This window comes from Pecten maximus, chromosome 10 (assembly GCF_902652985.1).
Source record: "Pecten maximus chromosome 10, xPecMax1.1, whole genome shotgun sequence".
NCBI classification, from domain to species: Eukaryota; Metazoa; Mollusca; class Bivalvia; order Pectinida; family Pectinidae; genus Pecten; species Pecten maximus.
Window position 1 is genome coordinate 16,874,993 of NC_047024.1, and position 16,669 is coordinate 16,891,661.

Here is a 16,669-nt window from a genome sequence, read left to right on the forward strand (position 1 = left end):
ATAGCCTTGAGCTATAGCTGGTACATATATCTGTTTAGACGTATTGCCATAGCCTTGAGCTATAGCTGGTACATATATCTGTTCAGACTATTGTAATAGCCTTGAACTATAGCTGGTACATATATCTGTTCAGACGTATTGTAATAGCCTCGAGCTATAGCTGGTACATATATCTGTTTAGACGTATTGTAAAAGCCTTGAGCTATACAGCTGGTACATATATCTGTTCAGACGTCATTATGACGACATAAACTAAAGCTGGTACAGATATCAGTTCTGACAAAAAAACAATAGCCGTGAGCTGGTACTGATATTTATCCCATAACTACGCTTGTTTCACAACTGATATGGCACGTGATTAAATGCGTAGGAGTGTGTTATTGTGTTTGTTTACACACTGCAGTATGTAATCACTTTCTAAGCCTCCGATTGGTCATTTGTGACCTACAACAAATCTGATTGGCTAACCTCTGGCCTTTGACCACGGACTATTTTTTTTATTATTCTCATTTTTTTGTCGTCTGTCTTCAAAAGAACAGCATGGACGCGTTTTGTGGATTTGTCGGTGCTCAACATTAGCATTACTGGGTTAAAGGGATGTCCTCATGGAAATGTCGATAAATCTGGGGTTTGATTCGTACGAAATATATAATTTGATGATGGTAAAATAGACGACGCGCGGAGGCGAGATATTACATCAATTATAGGCCTAGCGAACCAAAACTGACACCCTCCCCCCTTGATTTTAGATTGCAGTGGACCCCGATAGCCATGAATTAATTATCAAAACAATGAACAAATGTAATACAAAATGGTTAAATCGCTGTCTTTAATCGAAGTCATTTGAATGAAACGGTCGCAGCATCTAACGTTAACTGTTAGGCAGCTCCCCTTTTAGTTGGGTGTCATTCGGTACGGTTGTACCAGCAGAAAAAAAATCTACGAATAAACACTTTCTTATCATTCCACTTACCTTTATTACGAATATATTTATCCCAAACACAGAAATGTAAAACTCATCTTGGAACATTTGTCTCATGTCAGTAAACTGACGAGATTTCGTATAAACACACTGACAAACGTAAACTACATAGGCCTATATTGCTCAACACCCCAGCTCGGTTTCCGAAATATTTGTTGAAATGCACGATGTCTTGAATGAATAAATCTCAAAATGAACATTTAACATAACAATAACCAGTAACCAGTACCTACGAAATACAGGAAAGGACCGATAATTGAATCTGACAATGATTAGTCTAATATTCAGCGGTGACTTCGCGATGACGGTGTCATATAATATTTTGAGCGAAGTTATTTAAACACGTTACCTATTAAAACAATTACACAGACACAAGGACTGTTAAAAGCTCTGCTAAAGCTCGTGTCTTTTCAAAATTAGAAAATTAACTAACTCGAGTTGGATAAAAATGATAAACAATCTCCACTCGTTGGGGAACCTCTATATGTTTGAACATAAATCAATGGACGTGGGCTGTCGTGGCTTCAGATATTCGTTCAGTTATAAATCAATTGACATGAACTATGGCTGGTACAGATTTCTGTTCAGACGTAATTCAATATAAGTGAACTATGGTTGGTACATACATCTGTTTGCATATAGATAATTAGATTTGAGCTATAGCTTTTACAGATATCTGTTTAAACGTGTTTCAATATAACTGAATTATGAGTGGTACATATATATGTTGAGACTTAATTCAATATAAGTGAACTATGGCTGGTACAGGCGTCTGTTCAGACATTAATCAATAGCTGTGAGTTACGGCTGGTACAGCTATTTGTTTAGACGTAACTCAATAAAAATGGCCAAAAGCTGGTACAGATATCTCTTCAGACTTATTTCAATGGACATGAACTATGGGTGGGACAGAGCATATCTGTTCAGCCATATAGTGATGAGCTTGGACGTTAGTTTAGGAATTATATGATCTTTTCCAGCCTTACAATGCAGCTGGACTTTATTCTCAAGCTTCTTCTTGGGCTATAACGGTAGACTTATCTCCACCTGTCAAGGGCCATGTTTATGATGGTACAGAGGACAATCACCCCACCAACCAGTTGGATAGAGACTTTCAGACTGACAGGAGCTACATCGCTGCATTCTGGGAAGGTTTCTTTGATGCACACTCAAATATTGAAGAGTATTTTGTCAGTATCGGTACATGTCCTGGCTGTCAGGATGTACTGGAGATGCAGGCTGTTGGTATTACAAATAGTAAGTATGTTAAGATAACCTTCAAATATAGTAATCACTTCTTGCAGCCATTCATGAGTATGTACTTACATTATATATGAAAACCCCTAGAGAAATGTAGTTCATATTTAGACGATAACATAACATTTGCATTATGATTACAGAGTTTGCACTGTCGATGAAGCACCTTGGTGTTGGCGTGACTTATTTTACCACGGTAACAGCTTGTAACACAGCCAAATTGTGTTCCTCTGCAACATCTGATGGTGTCATCCTAGACAACAGTCTTCCAACTGCAGGAGTGGTATATGACGGCACTACTTCATGGGACATCCACTACCAGGCCACACAGTTAGTCACTTGACATTAGTACTTGTATTGTTAAGGACCTGCAATTTAATTAAGAAATAATTAACGATGATTCGTGTATTGTTGCAGGATATACAACGAGGACGAGGATATTTTGCAATCAAATTAATAACGAAGGCAGCAGGCCTGAGTTATTAATTTAAATTGCAAAATATCCGAGTCCGAGTTGTATATCCTGCAACAATACACGAGTCAAAGTTGATTATTTCTATTCTACCATGTACTGTTTAGTTCTGAGATCGACCTCTTTCTAATAGAAAAACAGCAAAGAAACCCCGAGAAAGCCTTGTAATTTATTTCTTGAGTATTGCATTATTTGTTGATGAATATACAGGCAATACAGAACTACGATCAAAAGCATCGATCATATGGCATTGATTTTGAAAATTTAGAAAAAAAGGTAAAAAAGAAGAAAAAAAGAAGAAAAAAAGAAGAAAAAAGGGGGGGCTCCGTAGGATTCGAACTCGCGTCGTGATAAAAATGTATTGAAAGACTAACCCATTAGCCCACTCGGCTATAGTAACCTTTTATAAAACGGGTGAATATTAGATATATAAAATTGTAACAGCCGTGACTCACAACTGTGTATTATTGGCACGAGCGTGTATTATTGGCACGAGCGTGGGTTATTGGAAAATAATACATGGTTTTAAACCAATCAAAACTGGCGTTGCATAGCAAACATGGTAGAATAGAGTATATGCTCAACTGAAGGAAATCATTAAAGGTCCAGTTACCTGATATTAGGACTATGATATGCGAGAGGAAGGGTTTGCCCAAACGACTGACTTTTATACCTACATTCAATGTCACCCTGGTCAAATATGCTAAAAGCTTTCAACAACTTTTTCTCGTTAACCAACAACTTCTCATCAATGAAGAAGCAGAGATACTTCATATTCGACCTGTAACTTGATCGGATGAAGGGCAACATACTAACCTTTCCTCTAGACAACCAGGGTTTGATTCCCCGATTGAACGTGAAAAGGCCAACACATCTGATTAATATCAGCTGATACAAATTGTTTCACAGTTGATGTCAAATAACACAAATCCCCATTTAGATGTGAGTTTTCCAGATAACCATGTTGGTGTTCTTAGCGTTCTTGGATGTTTTTTCCTTATATATATTCCCTCATCCATCAAATGATTTAAATATAATTGTATAACATTGTCAATACTGTCTTTCATAGTGTAAGCCATTCATCAGTAAGTGTATTTAGGTGCTGTGTAATTCATTCGGAACTCTTGGGAATGAAATGTCATTTATTTCTACGATAAATCCTCAGGATTGGGCATGAAAATATTCTTCCCAAAAAAATTAACAATACTATTTCCTTCCGCGAAGTTTTTGTTATAATATTTAGTACACTAATAATATAACATACTTTATGCTTTTAAATGTTTGAAAACATCAAAACACAACTGTTTAAGATGAATAAATTATAAGAAAATATCATAAGGCTTGCTGCCTGGTTTGTGTTAGGGGGCAGCTTGAACACACTCTAACGATGGCCGATAGCGGCCGCCAAATAACAACTACAGAGTAATAGATTTGTGTACATGCACATTTTCTAGACGTACAGTACAACTACTCGATATTGCAAAATGCGTACATGTACATTTTGCAACTTGTCATGTACAGTACAACTACTCAATATTGCAAAATGCGTACATGTACATTTTGCAACTTGTCATGTACAGTACAACTACTCAATATTGCAAAATGCGTACATGTACATTTTGCAACTTATCATGTACAGTACAACTACTTAATATCCATTAACATTCCTAACATTCGAATCCAACATTCCACGATTTGACGTTATGAAATTGAGGTTACTTGGTGTAGGAGGATACGTGTTACATAGCACGTGGTGACAAACTTATATTCCGAATGCCTTTTAGTCCGAAGACTCAGTAGTTCGAAGACCCAACAGTCCAAAGGCTCGATAGTCCGAAGGCCCGCTAGTCCGTAATAGGTAAATATACTAATACACGTTGTGCAGAAATGTTGATATTTAGTTTTATATTAACATTATTCAAAATTTTTACTTAATCTGTTTTTAACTCTATTGTGAAAAATAAGAAATTAAAGATGAAGACAGATTCAAAATCATATGGTTTAAAAGAAACTTTCACAGATAAAAAAATAAAAAAAAGCATGCGTGGCATGCGCAGAAAGAGTTCTTGGCGCGTAAACACAAACATTTTGAGCTTTTTACAGTTCTCGGACTTGATAAATTTCTACATACCTAACAGACCATCGTGAATCTATGAATGTATAAGGGGAATTCCCAAAAATAATAACTGTGGCTGCCGGGCCAAGTTTCTCTGAAAATTAGTCCCTTAATGCAACGGCGGGTTTTACAGTCCATACAAAATGGCGGAACACCGAAAGCGTGGACCTGGGAAAACGCAGACAGATTTTGCCAAAAGTGAGTGGAATCGGCAAAACCCGAGTATTTCCTTAGAAAAGGAAATGATTCGTTGGAACTTAGCGAGAAAAGAAAAGGGACTAGACTCGAATTCCGGTTTTGCCGGCATCTCCTGGATTGCTGATTAGCTTTTGAACATTGTCAACTTCACCGGTCTGAAATTTTATCGATGTTTTGTATGCGTATTGCTACATTTAAAAAAAAAGTATTTAAATGTTAGCCATGTTTGTTGATTTCGTTCAGTTACCTTGGTATTACCTGAATATTCTGTTAATATGTTTAAATGAAAGCATTATTACTTATTAGGCAAAGTTCACGTATTCTCGACATGTAAACATCGACCATGTATGTAGTTTATGTTCAGCACACGTTGTTAAAGCCTCGTTCTCGGCTCCGTGACAAATCTCGCGATAAATATAAATGCGAAGAGCGTGAGTGAGCATCTTGGATTGCCACTAATTAATACATGTGTGCAACTAGAATTTAAGGAACAACGCAACATCAGCATCACTACTTAATTCACTGCATCTCAACAAAAAAATGGCCCTATAACAGACAACCATCATCAACATGTAAATACAAGGAATGACAACTCTTGGTAGACATTGAATATTCCTAATCTAGAAGACGATAGAAAATGTGGTTATTTTGCTTAAATATCAATGTTCATCTTTTCACGAAGTGCTCATTTGGATTTTTTTAGCAGAAAACACTAAAATTGCGTCCATTCAAAATGGCGTCGTATTGTGAAGCGTAACGTTGCAAGGACACGACGTCAATGATTATGCTACTGATCCCCATGCTTTTTGGCAAAAATGTTTTGTTTCGATTGTTTGTTTTTTTTTGTTTTGTTTTGTTTTGTTTTGTTTTGTTTTTTTTTTATATTGAATGGGAAACCATTCATACATGTACATGTATACAACCATTTATCCATATACAATATTACATATTTTCGGACTATCGGACTTCGGACTATTGGGACTTATGACCAATGGGCCTTCGGACTATCGAGCCTTCGGACTGTTGTGCCTTTGGACTAAAAGGCATTCGGAATATAAGTTTGTCCCCACATGCTCTACCCTATGTAACACGTATCCTTCTACACCAAGTAATCTCAATTTCATAACGTCAAATCGTGGAATGTTGGATTCGAATGTTAGGAATGTTAATGGATATTAGGTAGTTGTACTGTACATGACAAGTTGCAAAATGTACATGTACGCATTATGCAATATTGAGTAGTTGTACTGTACATAACAAGTTGCAAAATGTACATTTACGCATTTTTCAATATTGAGTAGTTGTACTGTATGTCTAGAAAATGTACATGTACACAAATCTATTACTGTGTAGTTGTTATTTGGCGGCCGCTATCGGCAATCGTACACTCTAGTTGATGCGACATTGGCAAGTCACGCAAGTTTTTACCTTTGATACTTGAAATGAAAGTAGGGTACTTCTGATTGGTTCTTTAAAAAATGATGATGCTGGCTGAAGTGATTATGAGGCGAAACCTATAGCTAACGGTATACTGTTTCTGTAACATAGATAAAGAGATTACATGGTTTAAATCAGTCGATAGTGAAATGTTTGTATAATGTATATAACATGGACGTGCAATTCAACAAAACACCGGACCAGAGAATGTAGGCCAATTAATAGGTCACAAACAATTGTTTGAGGCAAGTTTCTTCCAACGAAAGTTATCAAGGATTAAAATATCACAACATGATACTGATCAATTAATCTAAACGAGAAAATGGCAGTAAATCGAGTACAATTTAAAAACTTACGAACCAAATTATAGTGGGGCACTACTTCACATGAATCTTACACGGGTAGGGAATCTCGACGTGGTTTATCATAAAATGTTTCACCAGATTCATCTTTCTAAGAATAAAAATCTATCATAGGCTAGTATGCAAGTTCAAGTGAGCTTTGAAAACAAATTCTGCATCTTGCAGCAGCATGTTAAGTAGAACCAAATATTTTTTATCAAGCTTCTATATTGATATACAAAAGCACACTATTAAATAAAAACTCTTTTTCCATTTTTAAAGTTTGCCAGTACCTATATACATATATATGTACGTTAATGTGACTACAGCCTTTTTACGGTAAATAAAACTCCTCAAAATGACATACGATTTTCATTGGTCAAATATTCAAGAATGTACTTTTAAAAAACTAAAACTGTTTTTTTATTTCCTGTATTTATATATACAACTTGTTTTTTCTCCTTTATTTCTCTGATTTTCAGAACATACATTGGAGCCAAATGGTATGGGTTTTCTGATCCCCAATGTGGACTTGACCATTATGAATGGTGGGCAGGAACAACTCAAGGCACTGATGATGTGATGGCTAAGGAAACCCTCCACCTGTCTGAAGTGGCAACCAATCCTACTATTTCAAGACTTCCTTTGGGCAAGCCTATCTACATCACAGTTAGAGCTTACAACAAAGCTGGTAAATAAACAATCATGCTCAAGAGCCACATTCTACCTGGTAGACAAACCACCTACATCACATAGCTTAAGCTCCACAGCCACATTCATTCTACCTGTAGGTTTCGACCACATGCATCACAAAGCTCACACTCCACGGTCACAAAAAACCTGTAGGTCACACCACCTACAGCACAGATCATACACTCCACGATAACATTATACCTGTAGGTCAGACCTCCTACATCACAAAGCTCACACTCCACGGTCACAATATACCTGTATGTCACACCACCTACAGCACAGATCATACACTCCACGATAACATTATACCTGTAGGTCAGACCTCCTACATCACAAAGCTCACACTCCACGGTCACAATATACCTGTAGGTCACACCACCTACATCACAAAGCTCACACTCCACGGTCACAATAAACCTGTAGGTCACACCACCTACAGCACAGATCATACACTCCACGATAACATTATAACTGTAGGTCAGACCTCCTACATCACAAACCTCATACTCCACGGTCACAATAAACCTTTAGGTCACACCACCTACAGCACAGATCCCACACTCCACGATAACATTATACCTGTAGGTCACACCACCTACAGCACAGATCCCACACTCCACGATAACATTATAACTGTAGGTCAGACCTCCTACATCACAAAGCTCACACTCCACGGTCACAATAAACCTGTAGGTCACACCACCTACAGCACAGATCCCACACTCCACGATAACATTATACCTGTAGGTCATACCTCCTACATCACAAACCTCATACTCCACGGTCACAATATACATGTAGGTCACACCACCTACAGCACAGATCCCACACTCCACGGTCACAATATACCTGTAGGTCACACCTCCTACATCACAAACCTCACACTCCACGGTCACAATGTACCTGTATGTCACACCACCTACAGCACAGATCATACACTCCACGATAACATTATACCTGTAGGTCAGACCTCCTACATCACAAACCTCATACTCCACGGTCACAATATACATGTAGGTCACACCACCAGCACAGATCATACACTCCACGATAACATTATACCTGTAGGTCACACCACCTACAGCACAGATCCCACACTCCACGGTCACAATATACCTGTATGTCACACCACCTAGAGCACAGATCCCACACTCCACGATAACAATATACCTGTATGTCACACCACCTAGAACACAGATCCCACACTCCACGATAACATTATAACTGTAGGTCAGACCACCTACAGCACAGATCCCACACTCCACGATAACATTATAACTGTAGGTCAGACCACCTAGAGCACAGATCCCACACTCCACGATAACATTATAACTGTAGGTCAGACCACCTACAGCACAGATCCCACACTCCACGATAACATTATACCTGTAGGTCACACCACCTACAGCACAGATCCCACACTCCACGATAACATTATAACTGTAGGTCAGACCACCTACATCACAGATCATACACTCCACGATAACATTATAACTGTAGGTCAGACCACCTACAGCACAGATCCCACACTCCACGATAACATTATAACTGTAGGTCAGACCACTTACAGTACAAAGCTCACATTCAACAGTCACATTCTACCTGTAAATCAATGTTTCACTCAGACTAAGGTTGTATTTGTTTCAGGGTTGTATGTGGATACAGTGTCAAATGGTTTCATGGTAGATAATACTTCCCCTATAATCACCAAACCCATATTGTCTGAAGATTTAGGTGTGATTGTATCAGGCAAGCTATATCTTAGAGATGCATTCAAGGTCACATGGACTGCTGTGGATCAGGAATCTCATGTTGAGAGACAATATTTGTCAATAAAGGCTCACAGAAATGGTGAATTCCAACCTTCTTCTATAAAGGTAAGTTGCTGTATATAAAGGCCTACGAAAATGGATAATTACATTGATCCTTAATAAAGATGAGTACGTGTAAACAAAAGCATTGAGAAACGAATTAGATTCTTACGCTATAATAGTGAGTACCTGTCTATAAAGGATTATACAAATGAAGAATTCAAACCTTCTTCTATTAAGTGATTACCGGAGATGGGCTGTGAAGTTTAATCAGGTAAAACAATGGCGGCGGCAGCTGCGTAATCAACATTTCACTTTAAAGTTTTGCATTTAGATGCGTTTCTCAAAAGTTATAAGTCTGTAACTTTAACCAAACTTTGTGTATAGTTAGATCCCACAGTGGACATCTCATCACACCTTATAGAATACATGTCTTTTGATGTCTTGGTGTGTTTTTGAGGGGGTGTATATTAGCACTCTACTAGAGAAACCGTGGGGACTATAGTTTTCCTCTCCTTTCGTCTGTCTGTCTATCTGTCTGATCGTGCGTCTTCAAGCCCTTCCATTCAGTTTTCTGCACTTGTCTCAATCATGCTTCAAGGTATGTTGGTGAAAGTTTGTATGTAACTTAAATATCAGTAGCTTCAGATCAGATTTTGGGTCATGGTCACTGTTGCAGTTTTTAGTTGGGGCCTGTAGGGAAAATGCTTCGCTATAGCAATATTCAGCATACTTGTTGATTTGGGAGCGAATTTGTGTTGTGAATTCTAATAAGGTAAGATGTTGATTTCATTGGGGAGCTGACATGGGTTGTGGATATGAATTCAAATATCAAAAAATAAAACAAATGTTTCTTTGAAAAGGTGAATGGAATTTTACGAGACTACACCTTCACAGGCCTTCAACTCCATGATGGGGTAAGCTACTTCGTGAACCTCATTGCTTGTAATGGGGCTGGGATATGTTCTCAAACAGAGTCAGATGCCATCTTTGTGGACAGTTCTCCGCCATCCAGAGGTATGTTACAAACCCTTCAGACAATGATCTCTTTCAAAGTTAGGTAGGCTTTTTAATCATGATATCAAATTGTGATTAATGAGTTACTGTAAACGTACTTATTTTAGCGCAATCAAATTTTAGCGCATTTGCAGATTTTAGCGAGTTAGCGCATTGATGAATTAGCGCATCCACAGAACTTTCTATAGTAATAGAACGTACAAAAAGTAATTAGCGCAATAATAATTTAGCGCAAGGCTTCCAGCGCGAAAAGCGCTAAAATACAATTACCGCTAAAATATGTACGTTTACAGTACATGGATACTATCATTCGTGGTAACGATTAGAAAAGTATACATTGGCTCTGCATGCTACCAGAGCTTGCATAACGTTAGGTATATCTATTTCATAAGGTGATGTATGCTCTATTTCATAAGGTGGTGTACATTCTTTTTCATAATATTATGTAAGTCTTATTTCATAAGGTGATATATATATACATGTATATACTTTTTCGTATGGTGATGTAAATCCTTTTTTACAAGGTGATGTAAATCCCATTCATTAGTATATAATGTTTAGTAGTATATGACAAAAGATAACAATCACCAGGCATGTATTGTTTTGTATTTGTGGTAACCCTCTAATCATTTGATCTGTATGGATAGAGGGATTATCATCAAATTTAGCACTGGCCTTTATTGGAGAAAGTAGACTCAGTATTGTATATAGGGAGTGTCTGACAATTATTTAACTAATATTGTTCCAGGAATGTTTTCCATCAAAACAAATCATGCATCTCAAATAAACCGAGAGGTTCCCAATTCCATGACCTGGACGAGCCGTGCCCTCTTTCTTTCCTGGATTGGATTTGCTGATCTCCATTCAGAGGTGTCCTACTACCTTGTCAATGTGGGCAGCTCCTACATGAATACTGATCTGAATAAGGTAAGCAAGATGGATGCCCGGCGGACAGGCGGAGTGTGCATAATTAATTACATGTTTAGTATCTTAAAATGCAGAGTCCTATAGTAATCAGGTTTCTGTATATCTTTCCGTTTTTTGTTTCTGCACAATATTGTGAAATATGAACGTGTAGCCGTTCAAAGCAAAATTTTAAACTTCTTATTCCGTGTTTTCATTTCAACATATTTTATTGTATAACATTTATACAAATGGGTTAGACAGCAGGCTTGGCCTATATAAGTCTTCCCCAATACAAACAGAACAATAGTAGAATTAAACTAAGACAATTGAAAGTGAAAAAGTATAAGAAATATGTATATAGATTAAGTCAATGGAGATGAAATATCTATGGAGATGAAAATTGTTTTATGAATATACTGATTTTTTATGGTCAAAGGCAGGTAATTATAAAAAGAACTAACAATTAGTGGAAAAGGGAGGTAATAAGTTTCTAGTATATCCTTTGTCAAATTATGATCATGTTACAGAGTTATAAAAAAAGGTTGTTCTCAGTTAATAGCTATTGCTTAGATACAGGATTGGCACCCAATTCCGTGTTCTGATCACATACTGTGTTCTTTCCATGTACGTCACGGCACATGCGTCTCAGGGATTTAATTTAAAACTAAAGCATTTTCAGTTTCATTTTTGATGCATGTTGTCAATCTCAAAAGAGTAAAAAAAATCCTTACTATACAGTTTGGGTAATATTTTTAATAATGATCTTGAATAAGGACAGACATATTGTGTTTGTAATTGGACCAATCAGCAAAATGCTAGGATTCTACGAGGGATGATTGATATGTTGTTAGCCTCGTTCTGAAGGAGGAACTTAAAGTTGTTCTTTTCAAGTCCTACTATTCTCTGATTATATAGGGCTTAGATCTTATCTATGAGATTTTCAGAAAAAAAACTATGGACAATTATTACCTAATCTTGCTCCAAAACTACCTCTGCTTTTCAATCAGATGATGCTTGGGTCTTGCCAATATAATCTTAATCATAGTAGTATAAAATGTATTCCTTAAACAGAGTATGTGGAAGTGTCCAGTACAATAAAAATACAATTCACGAAAGCAGTATGGTGGATTTGTTGTTACATTTGCCTACTTCGAACATCAACTGTTTACTAAAGTCAGACTGTTACGTCAATTATGTGATAGCATGTATACGTCTAAACAACAACCAAGCACTTCCGTGCTTCAAAATGGTGACACATGAACAAAGTCTAGTGGCTATTGTCGAAACAAAGGAATTCGGTGGTTGAGCCAAAGTCGACTAGACGTGTGCTTTGTATTTTTTCCCTTCTCGTGTGTATTACATGTAACCAAAGTGAGTTCACTTCTATTATAGTTAAATCAGTCATTTTTGTTGACTCATAAAGTAGAGTCAAAGTCAAGGGAAAATATATTTATGTGACCAATTTGAATTGCAGATAACTGGAGTTCCTGTGTCTGTTCCACATAGCAATACAACAGAAGTTTATGATGAAGGCCACATACAGAGTGCTAAGATAGACACACAGGACCTCAGCAAAGCCTCCAACACCCTCTTCATACATATGTGGGCTGTCAATAAGGTACATGCACATTTATAGATTCATACAAAGTGGGTTATTGTACGTAACGCCAAAGTTTGTCGTCGCTCAAGTGGCTTATTTTTTTTTATCAAACACTACACAATGATAAAGAACCATATTCGACAGGTTTGAGTTTCTGGGATTTCGGATGTCAAGGTTATCTCATTTTTAAGCAGGGGCGGGGGGGGGGGGGGGGGGGGGGGTCTTGTAGGGGACATATATTGCTTGTTATAATGTAATTATTGTGATATTCGTTTAAAGGTGAATTTGGACTGAGAATGACCTCATCAGTATTTCTGTCCACAGGTTGGCTTGTCAAGCCCTATCATTCACTCAATGTTCCGTATGATTTCCGGTGGTGCTCTGGAGTTGGTCCGTCGCTGTGACTCATACTCCTGTCTTGGTCACTGTGTATGTGCACCCCAGGATAATGTGTGTCCCTATAGCCATTTAGACCCATGCACTAACTACACCTCACAAGGTAAATCAATGAGATATTGTGGTAGCATCATCCTGGTGTTTTGATTCCCCGCCCAACGAAGTTGGCAGGGGATATACCAATGGGTTACGTCCTTCTTCTGTCCGACTGTCTTGATTCGATTTCGGTACGATATGTTTTGAAGGAATATTTGACAATAGTATACTGCTGTAGTAATGCAGTGGTTTGACATTAGTATACTGCAGTAGTTTTACAGCAGTATACTGCAGTTATTTGACAGTTGTATACTGCAGTAATTTGATAGTAGTATAATGCAGTGTTAATGCAGTAGTTTGATAGTAGTGTACTCCTTTAATTTTAGGCTGCTCGATGAGCAATTACTGCAGTATACTACTGCAATTTGATAGTAGCATACTGCAGTAATAATGCAGAAGTGTGACATTGGTATACTGCAATAGTTTGATAGTAGTATTCTGCAGTAGTTTGTCAATTAGTTTACTGCAGCAGTTTGCTAATTGTTATTGCAGCAGTTTCACAGTAGTATATCTTGATAATTGAGACTTAAAAGACAGTCATTTAACTATGAGGGCGGCAGCACAGATACCCAACCATTGCGCCGTCTACGTTAAAGTTATATAATACCTATATAAACAATTCAAGGGGTTCTGTCAATTCAATTTGATTTCCCACCTTCAAATGAGGTAGCATGAGCAGCTTTTTGAGTGAAATATGTAAATTATTACAAAGGCCAAGAATGTGCAGCTTTATATGACGCATTGTGTCTCAAATCGATTTTTTCATAACGTATATACCAATAGGCTCTAGAAAAATCAGGAGCTTAATGGAGACACTAAAGAAATGCCTGTTGAGTTTTTCAACAAATTATTCAAATCATGGGGAGAAAACGAAAAATTCCATAAAATATTGCGTCAATAATGTATTGAATTGTTGGCATTAGTGGCTTAGACCATTGGACATTGCACCAAATCGGTTCTTTTTATTCCAAGAACATTAATGAAAGATAAATATGAATTTTCCTTAAACCAACTTATCTTTAATGTGAATGGTTCATTAACTATTACGTTTCATGGTATTGAAAATAACAATCGAAGTTCTTGATTTAATGTCGACATTCTGCCAGTAAGTGACTTGATATAGACCCTGTGAGAGCGTTAAATGAATATTTAAGGTAAACGTCGGACGTTAGAACAGACAATTCGCCAGTTTATATAGCTTTGCATGCTCCATATGGTGCCATTTCAGCACAAACTGTTTCTTCAACATTGGAAGACTATTAGAGATGTGGGTCTTTCAAAACAGTTATTTTCTGCAAAATAGTTCAGACTAACAGGTGTTACATTCAAATAATCAAAACACTATCATAAAAGTGGATCGGTGGAAGACTTTATTATCATTATGTACATAGTCGTATTCCGGAAAGGTTTACTGATGATGTTCTATAGTAATGTGTGTTTTGTAAATTTTATATGCAATGATAACAATAGTTCTAGTCATTAAGTATAATGATAGTCATTTGATCAAATGTCAATTCATTTCATTCATTGTCTAGTTAACTTATAACTGATGTAGGTTTCATGTAAACTGCTTTTCTAAATGTATGGCTTGAGTGGCATTTTTGGAAAACTTCCATAACTATCAACTGTTGCAGACAACCCAAACTCTGCCCTGGATATCAGTGATTTGAAAGGCATCAATGCGTACACTGCTACATCTACAGGACTTGGTGCAACTTGGCAAGTCTCAAACTTTGATGGGTTGGTTCCACTGTGGTAAGTACCATTCAAATACTGATATTTTGTCTCAATTGCTTTACAAAATCTGGATAGAACCTAAGGTGTTCTGTCGGCTTTGATTTTTGAATGTTGTTTTTTGTCCTTTTTTATTTATTCATTTATTTTCAGCTCACTTGGCCTCAAAGAGCCAGTGAGCTCACCATGCCTTATGGCATAGTGATTGTCTTCCATCAACATTTCCTTTAAATCACTACTAATCCTTAACACCTGAATGAATTTTGATGAAAATTTGTAGCATGATTTGGCAAAGGAAGTCCGATGTTGTATCACGGATGGTCTGGCTCCCTTCGAGTCAGAGGGGCAGGTCCCAAAATTGGAAATAGCGGTATATCCTTTAAATCACTATACTTGTCCTGAATGATTTAATGGATTTTGATAAAATTTTGAAAATCAAATGTTGCATTAATGAAGAGTGCGGCTCCCCTGGTAAGGCCTATATATGAAAATATAGCAATTTGTTTTACAGCCATCTTTAAGAATGGCAGGATTTTATCATATTTGGTTTGCACTGTTGTTGGGAGAAGCCGAGCTCAAAAAATAGGAAAATATGGTTACAAAAATGAGAGCATTAACTGCCATGAATACTGAATTATCCAAGTTAGCAATTAAGACTACATTGGCCTTTTTGAAAAATAGCTTCCTTAATTTACTTGAATGTTGTCTTTGATCATCATTTTTTGTCCGCAGTGCATCCATAAACAATTTAGACATTTGACTGCTTCTCTGAAACCTCTGACCTGAATCAGTTTCAATGGAATTTTGCAGAAACCATTCTTATACATGACAAAAGGTCAACCAAAATTATGAATTATATGGTATCCAACCCCCAAGGGCCTGAGAGAGTGCGGGGTGAAAATGGATCAGATTGGCTGAAATTTCTAAAATCTTCTTATCAATAAAGACCTTGATATGGTAGAATCAAAAACGCCTCATAGATGGAAGGGTCTTAAGGTGTTTATTTGTACATAAGGGTGCAAAAGGTACCCTGTGGCTAAAACTATATATAGTGTAATGTCATGTAACTGAAACAGGTTGATAAAACACTTAACATTAACAATATGTTCTAGGTTTGAATGGAGCATTGGTTACGGGTTCTTAGATTTACCAGAGGGGATATTTCACCAAGCTGACGAGAGAGTCTGGCATGATGCTGGACAAAATCTTCAACAGTTGTTTCTGGTTTCTAGAGGTATGTATAGAGCTCACTTATAGAATGTATCGCCCCTGTAATGTAGACAGGAATATATGAACCCTGAAGTAGATTAAGATTTTGAAAAAAATTAACCGTAACAGGATTGTTTGACTTTTCCAGTGGTTAACGCAGGAGCATCACTTTTAAAGTTTTGTGTTTAGATCCATTTCTCCAAAAGTATGTATATATAAACATTGTATATAGTTGGATTACATTTTATGGTCCAGTAACTCTGGAAATTAGGGCTGCTGGGAATCTTGACTTTAAAGTTTTGTGTTTATCTCAGTTTCTCAAAAAGTATCAATGTGATTTTAACCATACATGGAAGATAGTTGTAGTATGGGAATCTCAATACACCAGACATCTTACATGAATT

The 16,669-nt window shown here is 37.1% G+C and overlaps 1 protein-coding gene across 1 annotated transcript in view; it reads left to right on the forward strand.

The window, feature by feature from the left end:
• LOC117335547 overlaps window positions 1-16,669 on the forward strand; it is an 83,619-nt gene that overhangs the window by 46,023 nt on the left and 20,927 nt on the right. Inside the window, 10 exon segments of the mRNA XM_033895619.1 lie at window positions 1,963-2,239; window positions 2,383-2,569; window positions 7,286-7,494; window positions 9,144-9,373; window positions 10,171-10,324; window positions 11,073-11,251; window positions 12,705-12,848; window positions 13,155-13,329; window positions 14,957-15,077; window positions 16,169-16,290. Of these exon segments, the coding sequence (XP_033751510.1) occupies window positions 1,963-2,239; window positions 2,383-2,569; window positions 7,286-7,494; window positions 9,144-9,373; window positions 10,171-10,324; window positions 11,073-11,251; window positions 12,705-12,848; window positions 13,155-13,329; window positions 14,957-15,077; window positions 16,169-16,290 (1,798 nt within the window).